The 15976-nt window shown below is 42.5% G+C and overlaps 1 protein-coding gene across 4 annotated transcripts; it reads right to left on the bottom strand.

Moving 5' to 3' along the window:
* Positions 1 to 539: 539 nt before the first annotated feature.
* On the bottom strand, positions 540 to 15838 carry LOC108881140 (protein NLRC3). 4 transcript variants are annotated; one of them, XM_051078121.1, is made up of 17 exons: positions 15054 to 15838; positions 14011 to 14144; positions 13416 to 13651; positions 11447 to 13199; positions 10055 to 10231; positions 9282 to 9455; positions 8383 to 8556; positions 7559 to 7732; positions 7012 to 7185; positions 5912 to 5952; positions 5357 to 5499; positions 4319 to 4374; positions 3274 to 3488; positions 2701 to 2966; positions 2150 to 2266; positions 1882 to 2023; positions 540 to 1090 (listed from the first exon to the last, which is right to left on the bottom strand). In XM_051078121.1, exons 2-17 carry the CDS (start codon positions 14061 to 14063, stop codon positions 774 to 776), a joined length of 4212 nt encoding a protein of 1403 aa, XP_050934078.1. In that variant the 5' UTR covers positions 14064 to 14144; positions 15054 to 15838; the 3' UTR covers positions 540 to 773. The 4 variants fall into 4 exon arrangements, 3 of the variants coding, with proteins under 3 accessions (XP_050934078.1, XP_050934079.1, XP_050934080.1); XM_051078122.1 differs by lacking the exons at positions 7012 to 7185; positions 7559 to 7732 and having other exon boundaries at positions 542 to 1090; XM_051078123.1 differs by lacking the exons at positions 7012 to 7185; positions 7559 to 7732; positions 8383 to 8556 and having other exon boundaries at positions 543 to 1090.
* Between the last annotated feature and the right edge of the window lie 138 nt (positions 15839 to 15976).

Raw genomic sequence — 15976 nt, 5'->3', positions numbered from 1 at the left:
CACCACCAGCTGCAGTACCACTAACAGACACAAGGAACCCCTTTACTGAAACCAGACCTCAGATGTTCAACACTAAAAACTATGAGAAGATAAATGAGAGTAAAATCAGACTGAACTGACCTGCAGTCAGTGCTCTGCCTGGAAACAAACAGAGCACTGCTGCAAGGTGAACATGGATCATTTACAGCTCTAACTTCATATCTTACACACCTCTGCAGCAGCTGACACTTTCCTCTTTTCTCACGATCAGGTCAGTATAAATGAAGGTCTTTAGGTTTTCTCCTCAGCAGCTGGATGATGCTGGTCGTGGTTTTGTTTTGGACAGAGATGGAGGAAGCAGACAGAAGAATATTTCTCCCTGCAGCCGTTCTCTGTGTCGATGTCGTCGTATGTTGAGATTATTTAATGCTGAGCAGATTCAAACCTGTAGTGACTGGAATCTAATGTTCTGTGATGTTTTCTCAGTTTGTGTTTAACTGGAAACAGGAAACTGAGCAACACAGATGATCTGAGACAAAAACACTGTCATTTATTGACTTGACTTGAAAATTCCAGTAGCAAACATATTCAATAACTGTACAAGAAATATATACATTATGCTGAATTTATCATGTGAACCAGTACAGTACAGGAAACCCTGATTCATGTTTAAAGGTTTAAGGTTTTCACCAAACGTTCTTAAACAATGGAGAAACAGTTTAACAGTAAAACTATAAGAATAACAGATGTGTTGGTGTCAGACAGAAACAGCCTGATAAACACTGTTCCTGGCTTCACGTTAAGTTCAGTTCTGTTGAAAGGCATCGATCCTCCTCACAGAGAGCAGAGATCAGAGCTGAACTGGCCTCTGATCCTTTTCTTCTCACCGTGTCGATCACCGCTCGAGCTTTGTCTGCCCTGCTCGCTGTTCCAGCTAAATCCATCTCATCATCAGTTATCACCCCACGTTCCAGGAGTTTATCCAGCAGCTTACGTAGAACAGGTTCAGACACTCTGCTGATAAACTGAGTCCGAACAAAACTCAGCATCTTTTCTGCTGGGACACTCAGAGTCCCTGTTGGGGTGGTCGGTCTCCCTGCTGGACCAGGACCTATAAGACAAGTTATTGTGTTCAATAACTATATACACTTATAAAACACAACATTAAAACCACCTGCCTAATATTGTGTAGGACCCCCTCATGCCACCAAAACAGCTCTGACCCATCAAGGCATAGACACAAGACCTCTGCAGGGTGGCCTGTGGTGTCTTGCACCGGGACAGTGGGATCTGGGGAGTTTGGAGACCAGGTTGACACCTTGGACTCTTTGTCATGTTTTGTCGAGACATTTCTGAGCAGTTCTTGTGTTGTGGTGGGAGCACTGTACTACTGGGTGAGGCCCCTGCCACTGGGGAGTTTTGTTGCCATGGGGGGTTGTGGTTGGTCTACAACAATGTTTAGGTGGGTGATACGTGTCAGCAGAACATTAGACTGTAACCAGATGGTCAATGTTATTCACCTCTCCTGTCAGTGGTTTTATGTTGTGGCTGTTAGGCAGTTTGATCAGTGTGAGGCTGTCAAACTGTGCAATGAATGTCCAGTGAATTGTATCACTACAATGTAAATGGATTTGAATGAACATGCATGCCTTTTTCCTGTTAAACTTTATTCAAAAATAGCACGTACAAATGTTGCGCTGGTCAGTGTATTCTGGGTCACTTCAGGTCATATTCTGGTTTAGTTGGTTTACAGATATTGGTTGTAACAGCATCACACTTTGAGAACTTGGTCCTAAATTTCTGACCACCAAAGGTGATATGAAGGCCCCAGAATATGCACATTCTCCTATGGTAAAATCAGACATTAGATGGAGTGCTGCTGCTAGAGGGTAAAGCCTTTACCTGTCAGATGAATATTACGTTTCCAGACTTCTGTCTTCTCCTGGTCTTGGACCATCAAAGTCACTTTCTTTGGGTTTGACGTCAGGAAAACCTCAAAGGTTGGAAAGTAATTTGGTCCATAATGTGAGCGGAACTTTGCACGCTGAAAACCATAGGAAACATGTCATTTTAAAAATCTTAACTGGCACTACACATTGTGAATCCATTATTGACTGTATTCATGATCATTTTGTTAATAACCCTCAGAAGTGTGTGAGACTTGACTCACCTCGGGCTGTATTTCTAAGTCCTCAGGTTCACAGTGGACACTGTAACTTGCACCAATGTAAAGTTCACAATCAGAAGAGACACTGATGTGTTCAGCACTTCTTCGTTGGGCCTCAACCTTCAGCAACAGAACATGTTTATTCTGCTGTTAAAACTCAGTTAAGAGTCAAGTCAGTTTTATTATTTGAGCACATTTAAAAACAAATGTTGACCACAGTTTTAAAGATATCAATGAAGATAAAATCTTGAAAACTATTCTGTGCTTTACTGTTAACTAGTGAAGAGAGGCAAGTACAGGGGAGATTATGAAAATGATCTGTTAGAATATCTATGTATCTAGGCCTGTTTACTCCACCTGGTGGTCACCTGGTGGTATGATGAGTGACACTAGCTGACGGAAATGCATACTAACAGAGATCCAGAAGAAAACCTAAAATCCGAGGAGCAGTCTGAAGGTTTACAGTTCAGATGTTCAGTTTCAGAGATTCACAGAATGAAAAGGTTTAATAAAAGTTTAGGTTTATTGTTAGAATGTATGACAGACAGCTTTACCTCCGGCAGAGGGACGTTGTTTGGCAGCAGAAACACATCAAGTGTTGGAGGCCCTCTAACTGGAGGTCGGAGGAACAGCAGAACATCACAGTTTATTGGCTGTTTGATTCCCAGGAACCATTTAACAATATCCAAGACCAGGCCAAAGGCAGAGAGGTGAGGAACCTTCACAACCACATGAGTCTCTGTGATCTCCAGCGGCTCCAAGATTTCTGTTCCATCATCAGTCTTGTGGACGACAGACAGCAGGCCTTCAACCTGCAGCACTGTGAAAGCACAGAGCTGTTAAACTTTGTTTTACTGCGAACAGGTTCATCCCTGCCTCATTAATTTCTTAACATTTGAGTTCAGAGATCAAATTAATCTAGTGTCATTAACTCTGAAGCATCACAAGAAATCTTCCTGTCCCATATGTCATCTGTCTGGATGTGTACATTTAGTTTTATGCACTAGAGTTTTCTGGTTTTGTTTTGCTAAACATAGTTATTTCTACAAACTTTACTACACATTCATACAGATCTTTTCAGTTTTACTAATTCATTTTTTTAACACTGAAGACAGTAAAGTCTTTACCATCCTTTGTTCCACAGTGTGGGAGGTGGAGCTCACAGACAGCATCATCAGGACACTGGATATCAAACAGAGGTCCTGCAGCCATCTTTCCAGCTGATTGGAGTTGGCTCTCATCCCATTGGACAGTCCTGTAGAGCAGCTCCGCCTCCTGATCCACAACAAACACCAGTCCAGTGGAAGTACACTGGAACCCACCTGGACCAGGACACCTGAACCTGTAGGACACAGACAGCTGAATGTCCACAACGAACCTATTGAACCCTGAGATTAAAAAAAATTAATTTGAATTTTTTAAAAAGTGCTGATCCCAGATTTACCTCCAACTCATGAGTCCAGAGAGCAAGTCTGCCTAAAAACTGTAGCACACATACCAAAGCACAGCACAGACTAAGTCACTGCATGTTATGTCTGTACTGTTGGTGCACTGACCATACTAAAACATTAGTGGATAAAGAGATGCGGAGATGATTTTTGTGCTCAGTCTAAAACAGCATTTCGTAAAGATTATTAGATCTAAATATTGGTTGGGGTATCTCAGTTTTTGCTCACAGGCAGTAGAGATATGTCATACTGTCAGACTAAGGTTGAGGGTTTTCACCCCCAAGGTTTCAGCCATGGTAAAAAAAATGCCCACAACGCTGCTAACATCGCACCAATCCACCTGTCAGTCATACTCTCTATTTTTTTTCCACTTCATAATCAAGACCCCAAGGTACTTGAACTCCTTCACTTGAGGCAGCAACACACCCCTAATCCAAAGGCAGTAATCCTCTATTTGCCTCAGACTCAGACGTTCTTATTCTCATTCCAGCTGCTTCACACTTGGGTGCAAATTGTTCCAGTGCATGCCTGAGGACTGCAGTCTGATGAAGCCAAAGGAACTGCATCCTTTGTTAATAGAGAGGCAACTCTGACAGGATCTGTGACAAGGGACAACCCTGATGGAGGCCAACAGCCACTGGAAACGTGTTTGACTTCTTGCGAAGAACACCAACACAACTACTTTGCCTAAAAGCAGTGTTCAGTGGTTTTATTATCAGATTACCTGTATGAGACTCGTGTAGATTTGGTTTGCAGTTCAGGTGTGAAGCTTGATGGATCCTGGGATTCAGAAAGAAACAAAAGGAAACAATATTTATTTTACTAGAAATAACCAATGTATGCAGCCGGCAGTATAGTGGTTAGCACTGTTGCCTCAGCAAAAAGGGTCTGGCTTTGTTTTTCTGTGTGGAGTTTGTATATGCTCCCTGCGCCTGCATGGGTTCTCTCCGGGTACTCCGGATTCCTCCCACGGTCCAAAGACAAGCAGGTTAGGTTAAATAGTGACTCTAAATTGCTCATAGGTGTAAATGTGAGTGGGAATGGTTGTTCTTACACAGTCCAGACTTAACTGAAGCACAGTGTACAGCTCAGAGAAGAAATGTAGTCTTAGTGGACTGATTGTGTAACACAAGAATAAGGTGTCATTGTCGTTGTCTGCTGAGGTCACAAACTAGCTCAACACTAGAAAGAAATCCACAAATCAAGTGAATATTTTTCAAAGCTACAGACTGTTAAGAACCAAATTCCCTTATTGTGTTTCCCTGTGAAGAGTTTCCTTGCTGAGCTGGGGTGGAGAAGGAACCACAAAGAAGAATTTTCCCATTAAGAACACTGGAACTTTGGAAGAACTACTACTGCAGTAACTTTACAATAACCTCACCACAGTTTGTGGTATTTTGACTGCACTCATGTTGTTGGACTGCAGATACAAGATGAAAATTTCGGACCTGCCAGAAATATAACCGTTCATCCAAAATCAGATTGTTGATCGTTCAGGTGACTGATCAGACATTGTGACCTCACTGTAATAGAAATTTGTCCAGATTCTAAAATTACTTGAGATGACACAATAGATGTTTTAGTTTTCTGATCCAAAGAGGCTCTATATGCATCTCTATCTCCACCTGTACAAGGTGGTTGAGATGTCCCCAGCTACAGCAGATATTTGTTGAATTCTTCCAATATTTGTTTTCCATTGCCTGCTGTGTGTTGAGCCCTTAAATCTGTCTGGAATATCAGGACACAAGGGTTCTTCTCTCACCATCATCAGCTTTGTGTTGTCCACTGACACATCTAGCATCCTTTCTTTGTCCTCAGACACATCCGGCTTCTTTGTGTCGTCTTCAGACACATCCAGCTGCTTTGTGCCTGCTCTGTTGGGGTCCGGTTTGACACCACAGGGACCTGATGGGAGGAGAAGACACACAGCAGATGTTACTGTTAAACTTGCAATCAAATCTGAGTCAGAGATCAAGTCAGTTATGATTTGTTCTGATAATATTTATTACCATTTGAGAAATTCTTTCTGTGTTGGTGGCAGCTGTCAGACAAATACAAGGAAACCAGTAAAGACACCACTGCCTTTATTCAGTGAAATTCACCAACTGCAGCCATATGTTTTCTATATATGCTCTGATATACCACAGCTGTATTGTAGAAAGTCACATCTGGAGAGAATGAGAAGTTTTTTCTCAATGGCATCAATTGCATTGTGAACGAGTTCTTTACCCCTTCAGAAGCATTTATGTTAAAATTTTAAGAAAAACAAATATATTGTGATATATCCTGTTACAGGAGACACTGTTTCAGTACTCACTTTTTTTAACTGTGGAAGCTTGAATCACCTTGCCGCTGACTCTGTAGGGATAAACACAACCACAGTAGTCACAAAGTGAGTGTGAAAATGATCAGTTAACCCAAGTTAAAATCCCAGATCAGTCTCAGCCAGCTGAATATAAACTGATACTATATCTGGGATCTAGAGTTTCAGTCTCCTTTTAAGCAGGGTATCATGGTATCACCACGGAAACCAGCCCTGGATCAGGGTTAGGCTACAAAATCTGCCATCTGCAATCTGCCAATCCAGCCATCAACATCAACAAGGGCCACTACCACTTCAAGAGGATGGCCTTTGTGAGAGCTGGTGAAAAGCCACACCCACAGTCAGGACCAAAGGCTGGCCTCCTCCCCACTGCCAGTGACTGGCGCTTGAAAGTAGAACTTGGCAAGCAGCGTAAGTTCCCAGATAGCACCATCACTGTCTGCAGCCAGACATAATTGTTGTGTCAGAATGCACCAAGCAACTGATCGTGCTGAAACTTTATCCTGGGAAGAATGTGTGGTTGAGCCCAACAAGAGGAAGTGTGCCGAGTACCTGGAGATGTTGTAGACATGCCAAAGACAGGGCTGGGGGACCCAGTGCGAACTTGTGGAGGTGGGTTGCAGAGGCTTTGTAGGGAATTCACCCTATGAGGCTTTTACAATGCTCGGAATCACAGGGCAGGCAAAGAGGAGAGCCATCAAGAACACAATAAAGCTGCAAAGAAAGCCACAAGATGGCTTTGGATCAAGAGGGTGGATCCATGGACAAATGCTACTGGATCTGGTCAACTCCGGTTGGGTCACCTGGGAGAGGGAGTCTGATGCTGAAAGTCCCAAAACACCTGATGACCCCAGGTTACATCACGGATGATGCATCCCAGCGCATCCATGCGGTGTATCTTTCATCAATTGGCTGACTCTTCTCTCTCTGTCCAATCCTTAAGCTTGTCACCATTCTCCTCACACAACTTCACTGAGGAAAGCAGCCACTGAGAAGGTCACAGCTTTACAGGAAACACTGGATCTTTGCTCTGATACTAACTGTGTTTAGGACAATACTGATGGAAGCAGCATGGACTGACTCCAAATACTGACCTCAGAGTCTCCAGTCTACAGTCTGGACTCTCCACAAGACCACACAGCTCCTTCACTCCTGAATCCTTCAGCTTGTTGTCACTCAGGTCCAGATCTCTCAGATGGGAGGGGTTGGACTTCAGAGCTGAGACCAGAGAAGAACAGCTGATCTCTGACAACCTGCACCATCTCAATCTGAATAAAGAATAGAACATGTAGATGAAATAATTTTTTTTCTTCAGTTTCTTTGTACAAAGATTAGTTGTGAGGATTTTCTACAGTGTATTTAGAAAACATTAGTCCTCCCGACTGTGAGAAATACGAGTGTGTGAGTTGTGAAGGTTTGACTGAAGTGAACAGACATTATTCATGACAACTGGCTGAAATGAACTGAACCTGAAGAAATAATTCTCAATGTGAGATCAGAACAACTGACAATATGGAACAACCACTATTTAAATTGCCATTCATTCTAAATGAATGGATTCAAGTTCTGTGTGAAGATAAATGAGTTTCAGTTGTGGATTAAAGATATAAGATCTCCAACAGTAACAGACAGTGAACTGACCTCACAGTCTCCAGTCTACAGTCTGGACTCTGCAGAAAACCACACAACTCCTTCACTCCTGAATCCTTCAGGTTGTTGTTACTCAGCTCCAGATCTCTCAGATGGGAGGGGTTGGACTTCAGAGCTGAGACCAGAGAAGAACAGCTGATCTCTGACAAACTGCAGCACCACAACCTGAATAAAGAATAAAAGATGTAGATCAAATAATTGATAATCAATCAGATCTGTCCTAATCAATGATGTTTTCTCTAAAATGAGTAGAGTGACTTTGTCCTTCTGTTATTGTGGATCATCATAATGTCAGCCTTCTACAGCCATCATCCAAATGTCAGCTCAACATTCAGACACCTGTTCATGTCAACACTGATTCAGAACCTGCTGCTGACCTCAGTCAGTCTCTAACTACAGGATCAATATCACATCAGACACGTTGGACTAAAACCTTCCTACAATACTTTGATTGATGAGTGAAATGAAGCCTTGTTGTTTAGAAAAACATTTTTATTGTCCACTGTTTTAAAACTGGATCCAGTCCTGATCCAGTAACAAAGGTCTTGGTCCTGGTCTCTATCCTGCAGATCAGCTCAGGAAATCCAAAACTAAACACAGATTAAACTGAAATCAAACTATTTTAATCCCAAATTACAGATGGTTTAATGCAATACTTTGGAAACTGCTCAGAAAAGTGACATAGAGACAAGTTAATAATAATAATAATAATAATGATTAATGGATTTATTCTAAATGAATGGATTCAAGTTCTGTGAGGTTCAGTTGTGGATTAAAGATAGAAGATCTCCAACAGTAACAGACAGTGAACTGACCTCAGAGTCTCCAGTCTACAGTCTGGACTCTGCAGAAAACCACACAGCTCCTTCACTCCTGAATCTTCCAGGTTGTTTCCTCTCAGGTCCAGATCTCTCAGATGGGAGGGGTTGGACTTCAGAGCTGAGGCCAGAGAAGAACAGCTGATCTCTGACAACCTACAGCCCCACAACCTGAATAAAGAATAAAAGATGTGAGTTTAGGAGACAAAGTTCCTGCTTGAAACCATTCAATGTTTCATCATCTGTTCAGAGCTGAAGAAGGTTTAGAATGAACAAGTTTAGAAACTGGAAACTCCAAACACCTGAACCAACAGGATGCAGGTTAAAAACAGTCAGAGACACAAAGGGAAAAACAGCTCTCATTAATATTAATGACAACATGCTGCTGCTTCAATAAAGACGTAGTGACTTCAGCTCTTAAACTCTGCAGCTCCACCACAGGCTCCATCTATACAAACTCAGGCTGTGCAGACACATTTATCTGAGATTCAACTAAAGATCCTCAAGTTTTCAAAGAGAACAAACATGTCAGACTGAACTGTGGAGAAAAGTCAACAAATGATTCAAACATTTACAACATCTTCACTTCCAGCAGTAGTGATGACATTTAACAATCATGGTGAATCTGGTCTGAATTTCTCAGTTTCTCTTTAGTCACATCACTTTATGTCATGTTGGGACAAGAAAATACTTGTTATTTGTTAATATTTGTTAATGTCAGAGTGGAAAAAAGTTTAATGTGATTTAAATAATGAAGACTGACATTGAAAACTGACTTTACCATTAAGATCCTCAGTGTGGATCAGTATAATATGAGCCTGATGTCTGCAGGTTAGAGTCAACACAACTTTCACATCAGATTCATCTCAGAACAGAAATAAAATATGGGGTCTGACCTCAGAGTCTCCAGTCTACAGTCTGGACTCTGCAGAAAACCACACAGCTCCTTCACTCCTGAATCCTTCAGGTGGTTGTTGCCCAGGTCCAGTTCTCTCAGATGGGAGGGGTTGGACTTCAGAGCTGAGGTCAGAGAAGAACAGCTGATCTCTGACAAACTGCAGTACCTCAACCTGAATAAAGAATAAAAGATGTAGATCAAATCATTGATAATCAATCAGATCTGTCCTGATCAATGATGTTTAGTCTAAAATGAGTAGAGTGACTTTGTCCTTCTGTTATTGTGGATCATCATAATGTCAGCCTTCTACAGCCATCATCCAAATGTCAGCTCAACATTCAGACACCTGTTCATGTCAACACTGATTCAGAACCTGCTGCTGTTCTCAATATATTTAGTAGTTTAAAAGTCATTTCTACACAGGCTGTGGATTTTGTCCTCCATCTCATAACACTAGAGTCAGGTAAACTCTTTTCATGTGCAGATGGACATGTGTGTATTGTATTAAGATAGACTTTAAAAATGTGAACTCATCTGTTAAGACAAAGATGTTTTTGCAGACTATCAATCTGTCTGTCTGTGGCTTCAAATGATTCAGCAATGCTGACATTAAAAGTGTTGCCAATAATAACTTGTCACTTATCAGTGCACAGTTAAGTGTGTTAAAGCTGGCGAGCGTTCACATTGCTACCATCAGCAGCATCCTGCTCAACCCACCAAGCTAAAGCCCAGTGATCAACCTACTCCAACAGCTCCAGTCAGTGAACTGACCCCAGAGTCTCCAGTTGACAGTTTGGACTCTCCAGTCCAGTGGACAGTATCTTCACTCCTGAATCCTGCAGGTTGTAGTTGTCGCTCAGGTCCAGATTTCTCAGATGGGAGGGGTTGGACTTAAGAGCTGAGGCCACGACTTCACAGTGAGTCTCTGAGAGTCCACAGTTAATAAATCTGTGATTAGAGAAAATATAAAATGTGTTAGAATAACATCAGATTGATGATGATGACACAACATGATCAACATCTGCTCTTCACATCTGTGGATCAGCTCATCTCATCTTATTGTGTTTGACACAAAACAATAATTCTCATCACTCTCTCTCAGACCTGCAGACTTTTAATGGGAATCTTTGTTTTGCAGATGAAGGGAGGGAAAATGACGCCACCTTTATGTTTCCATCATGTGATTTGATCCCAGAGTCAGAATGAAGCCATCTGAATTAGAAAAACATTTAGATTGTCCACTGTTTTTAAACTGACTCCAGAACATTTCTGATGAGTTCAGCTCAGAGAACAATTCAATGGAATCTCTGTTTGCTGCTTTTCACATCATGTCATCAGAAGAACAGGACATTGACCTTTGGTGTGAATAAGAAAACTGAATTCTACCATTCTGCTCTGATAGATTCAGACCTCTGTTGCTGGCTGAAGGTGAATTCCCTGATCCTACTCTCCTCTACAACAACAAGACAGAAAACGGCAGAGAGTCTCTGTCTCATTTAACACAATATATGGAAAGACTTTAAACTAATATCATTCAATCTAAAACAGGGAAAAGACATGATGTCACTCTTCAAAATTAAAAGTTTTATGAGCATAAAGCTCATCTCTACTTGTGGTCTGGTGTGACCAGTACTTTACGGAGGCTGATGTTAATGTCTGCAGACTTTAGCGAAATAATGCTGCTACATCATGTTTCAGCAATAGCCATTATTCTGTAAGTGTTTGTTGTTACCACAGTGGCTGCTGTTCAGCTAAACTTACACACTTACTTCAATGTTGAGAATGAAACAATGTTAAGTAGCATCTTTAATGTGAATGAGAGGTTTTTGTCTCTATTGATTTAAAAGGAGGTGAGGTGTCTCCTAACATCCTCCATGCTCATTATGATTGAGTCATCTTTGGAAGATGATACAGAAACACCTTGTAGAACCTCCTCGTTGTAACTTTACTGCTTACAGCTCTTCACTGTAAAATTCTGCTTGTCACTAAAAACCACAGCCTCTTCAGTCCTTAATAGTCCTCAAAACCTCAAGAAAAATAACACTAATGACCTGTAATGTTTGTGATGTAAACTAAGAAAAATGAAAATAATTTAATACTGTGTGGATCTGAATTCGACTGAACTACTGATCTGATGATGTTAATGATCATGTCAGGACTCACCGAGCCTTTCTACAGTTCCTCACAGCTGGGATCAGTCTCCATCGTCCCTCCCATGATGTGTTATACTCTTCCAGGTCCAACTCATCCAGAACCTCCTCTGACATCTGCAGCATGTAGGCCAGAGCTGAGCACTGGATCTCAGAGAGTTTCTGCTCTGATCTGTTCTCTGACTTCAGGAACTCTTGGATCTCCTGATGAACTGAGTGGTCGTTCATCTCCATCAGACAGTGGAAGATGTTGATGCTTCTGTCAGGAGAGATTTTGTACATGTTCATCTCCTTCAGGTTGGTGATGGCTCTCTGGATGATTTCTGAACTGTTCTCTGTCTGACCCAGCAGGCCTCCTAAGAGTCTCTGGTTGGACTCCAGAGAGAGGCCATGAAGGAAGCGAACAAACAGGTCCAGGTGGCCATTTTCACTTTGAAGGGATTTCTCCATGACTCCCCACAGGAAGTCCTCCAGTACCTGTGTCTTCCTGTTGGTGAAACAGTGGAACATGTAGACTGCAGCCAGAAACTCCTGAACGCTCAGATGAACAAAGCAGTAGACTGTTTTCTGGAAGATCACACTCTCTCTTTTGAAGATCTCTGTACAAACTCCTGAGTACACCAAGGCCTCTGTCACATCAAGACCACACTGCTCCAGGTCTTCTTGGTAGAACATGGTGTTTCCTTTCTCCAGTTGTTCAAACGCCAGCCTCCCCAGCTTCAGAAGAACTTCCCTGTCAGCCTCCGTCAGCTCCTGTGGACTCGTCTCATGTCCCTCATGGTACTTGTTCTTCTTCCTCTTTGTCTGAACCATCAGGAAGTGTGAGTACAGGTCAGTCAGGGTCTTGGGCAGCTCTCCTCTCTGCTCTGTAGTCAACATGTGCTCCAGAACTGTAGCAGTGATCCAGCAGAAGACTGGGACTCCACACATGATGTGGAGGCTCCTGGAGGTCTTGATGTGTGAGATGGTTCTGTTGGACAGCTCTTCATCACTGGATCTCCTCCTGAAGTACTCCTCCTTCTGTGGGTCAGTGAAGCCTCGTACTTCTGTTACCCTGTCAACACATGAAGGAGGGATCTGATTGGCCGCTGCAGGTCTGGAAGTTATCCAGACCAGAGCTGAGGGAAGCAGATTCCCCTGGATGAGGTTTGTCAGCAGCTCGTTGACTGATGACTTCTGTGTGACGTCAGACACAACCTTCCTGTTGTTGAAATCCAGTGAAAGTCTGCTTTCATCCAGGCCGTCAAAGATGAACAGAACTTTACAGACAGCCAGCTTCTCTGCTGTGACCTTCTGTAATGTTGGATGGAAAACATGGAGCAGCGTGAGAAGACTGTACTGCTCATCTCTGATCAGGTTCAGCTCCCTGAACGAAAGCAGAACCAGCAGACTGACATCTTGGTTTTCCAAGCCCTCTGCCCAGTCCAGAGTGAACTTCTGCACTGAGAAGGTTTTTCCAACACCAGCGACACCGTTGGTCAGAACCACTCTGATGTGTCTCTGTTGGTCAGGTAAGGCTTTAAAGATGTCCTGGCACCTGATTGGAGTGTCATGGAGGGTCTTCTTCTTGGAAGCTGTCTCCAGCTGCCTCACCTCATGTTGGGTATTAACCTCTTCACTCTGTCCCTCTGTGATGTAGAGCTCAGTGTAGATCCTGTTGAGGAGGGTTCTACTTCCTGTTCCATCAGTTCCTTCAGTCACACGTTCACATCTCCTCCTCAGACTGATCTTATGTTCATCTAAAACCTCCTGCAGACCACTATCTGCTGAAAGACAACAAACACTGTCAGACTAAAGACAATCTGACAATCTGATTCTTTTCATCAGCTCCAGAAAAACAAGCAGAGAAAAGCTTTTTCATGTTGTGCTCTTTAGAATCATCTTAAATGTCAGAGCTGTGTGATAGAACAAATGACTCTGTAGAAAACAACAAGTCCTGTTTTCAGAACTGATGACATCAGCAGACACATGTTCAGTCTTACTTTGTACAGTGCTGGTCTGACTGGCTGTCTGCAGTCCAGGTCCTGGTCTGGATCTTTGTCCACACTGGGGACAGGAGGAGTCTCCTGATGAACCAGACTGGTCCCAGTATGAGGTGATGCACCGTCTGCAGAACCAGTGTCCACAGCTGGTAGAGACTGGATCCTTCAGGACGTCCTGACACAAAGAACAGCAGGACAGCTGCTCCTCCACAGAAACATCACTCTCCTTCCTCTTTCTGTGGACATGAACACATTACTTTTTAAATAAAAACAAAAACATTTTAACAACACAGCTAGATAATCAGGTAGCAAGCCACTTCTGTTTGTCGATCCCCTCACTAGAACAGCAACTGATCATAGCTTGGCAAAGTGTAACCAGATATGTCAGGCTAATGAAGCTTTAAAGTTCTCCATATGATTAAGGTGTGCACATGGGGCTGTAGTTACTTTAAAACGTTTAGATAGGTGTATGAACATGTCTGTTTTATCACCTTTGCTCTGAGCCAAATATTTTGAGTTTGAATAAAAGGCTGTCCAACAAAAGAGCCTTAACACATACACCACAGTGAGCTCTGCTCTACTGAGGACTGCTCACCCAGGGCAGCTGTCCACTTGGGTCACAAGAAACAGAGAAATGCACTCATTCATCAACAGTCGTCTTACTCTGTGTCTGCATCTTCTTCCTCCAAATCACTCATCTTTTCTAATGTGAGGAGTTAACCTGTGAAACTGGAGACAAACACACAAAAACCATTATCAGGGAACCATTATTAGAAACTTCTGACTGAAAGAGAAACAAAACCTTTAGTGTCAGCTTGTTGTCATGTGTCTTTGTATCAGCTGATGATAATAACTACAGTTTATGACAAAGTATAAAGAGATGGAAGAATCCTTATTGGATTCAGCTGCAGCACAAAGAGCTGCAACATGTCAGGAATATTTCCACTGAGGCAGCAGCTCATGACTGTGATTTGGCTGCTTTTCATTATTTCTACCACTGTGTGTCGCTGTAGTGAACACTGTGTTAACCCTTGTGCCTTCTTCAAATGTACACGCTCAAAAAACTGCTATTAAATCATCATCATATTTTTTCTGCTTTTTTTCCAGAAATCTTTCAAACAACTTCAAACGTGCTCAAAACTATCAAACTTTCAATCATTTTCAGGATTTTAATTCTTTAAATGCCAGTTTAATTGTGTGAAATACTTCTTTATTTATTACAAAAAAAAACAAAAGAAAAAAAATTCCACATAATGAACAGTATGGAGATTGGGCTTTGGTGGTGATTACAGTCTTGGATATTTCAAAAATTAGCAACAAAATGTATAAATTTGATTGCATTAGTATTTTAAGAATTTATTTTGTTGGGGCCCCTGATGGTCACATGGCTCATTAATATGAATGGCAAAATGGTTGAATCTGGTGGAATACAGTAAAAATGTCAAACAACACTACTTTTCTTCAAAATGAAATCCTGTGACTGGAAAAGAGGAAGCGCAGTGTTTCCTGGATCAGAGTCTGAGTCGCCTGTGTTCACTGAGCTTCTCCGTCTCTGTTCGCTCTTCCCGCCTCTCCACGCGCTCACAGCTCGATCACTTTAACATGAAATGTGTCGGAAGTAACATGGAAACAACTCACCAGCTTCTTCTTACCGCAGAAACTTTCATATCTTCGCCAACTCCACCAACACTTCCTTCCTGTTCCTGCTCCGTGTCTACCTAAACAACAGGAGGCGTGGTGCCGACGCTCCGCCCACTTCTCACGGGAGCGCGCACAGGTGAACGCGGAAACTAGCAGACACTGTAATGATCCAAGTCCTGTTTAGAAACATGTCATGTTCTTTGTGGGCTTCAAAGTGATTATAGTTGAGTAAAAGTGAAAAAGGGGCGACGGTCGGAGCAGAGCTGTGAAGCTGAACCACTCAGAGGATTCTACCTGTGAAAAGGAAAACACCAACCAAAACCACTTCACATAAAAACTCCACAAACCACATCAGCATCAAAAGTGTGAGTGACTCCCAGCACAGACCACAGCTGTGACTGGAGACCACCACCAGCTGCAGTACCACTAACAGACACAAGGAACCCCTTTACTGAAACCAGACCTCAGATGTTCAACACTAAAAACTATGAGAAGATAAATGAGAGTAAAATCAGACTGAACTGACCTGCAGTCAGTGCTCTGCCTGGAAACAAACAGAGCACTGCTGCAAGGTGAACATGGATCATTTACAGCTCTAACTTCATATCTTACACACCTCTGCAGCAGCTGACACTTTCCTCTTTTCTGTTTCTCATCCTACAAAAAAGTTCTGACAGACACACTTATTAAAAAGTACAACACCTCATGATGTATACATCCTGTTTAGACCTATCTACCAGGTTGGACTAGTCACCTGTCTGAGGAGGAGGGGGTGGAGTCTGTCCAGTTGGCCTTAAAAACCACAGCTCACCTGCTGAGAAGTGGTGATCTCAATCTGACCCTGATATACCCCACAATCAGAGACAAATCAGGACCCCATGTTTTCAGAAGTGGAGGTGTGGAGTGAAAAACACACAAGA

The sequence above is a fragment of the Lates calcarifer genome, linkage group LG19 (genome assembly GCF_001640805.2).
Source record: "Lates calcarifer isolate ASB-BC8 linkage group LG19, TLL_Latcal_v3, whole genome shotgun sequence".
Classification (NCBI taxonomy): Eukaryota; Metazoa; Chordata; class Actinopteri; family Centropomidae; genus Lates; species Lates calcarifer.
This window is presented reverse-complemented; position numbering and strand designations above follow the sequence as displayed.

Excerpts from the sequence above, each read along its gene's own strand:
- LOC108881140 (XM_051078121.1), bottom strand. The coding sequence starts at position 14,063 with ATGAATGAGTGCATTTCTCTGTTTCTTGTGACCCAAGTGGACAGCTGC. Across the intron at positions 9,456-10,054 it reads TGTCAACTGGAGACTCTGGG|GTTGAGGTACTGCAGTTTGT; the intron begins GTCAGTTCACTG and ends TTCTTTATTCAG. Across the intron at positions 5,500-5,911 it reads AGCTTCCACAGTTAAAAAAA|GTCCCTGTGGTGTCAAACCG; the intron begins GTGAGTACTGAA and ends TCCTCCCATCAG.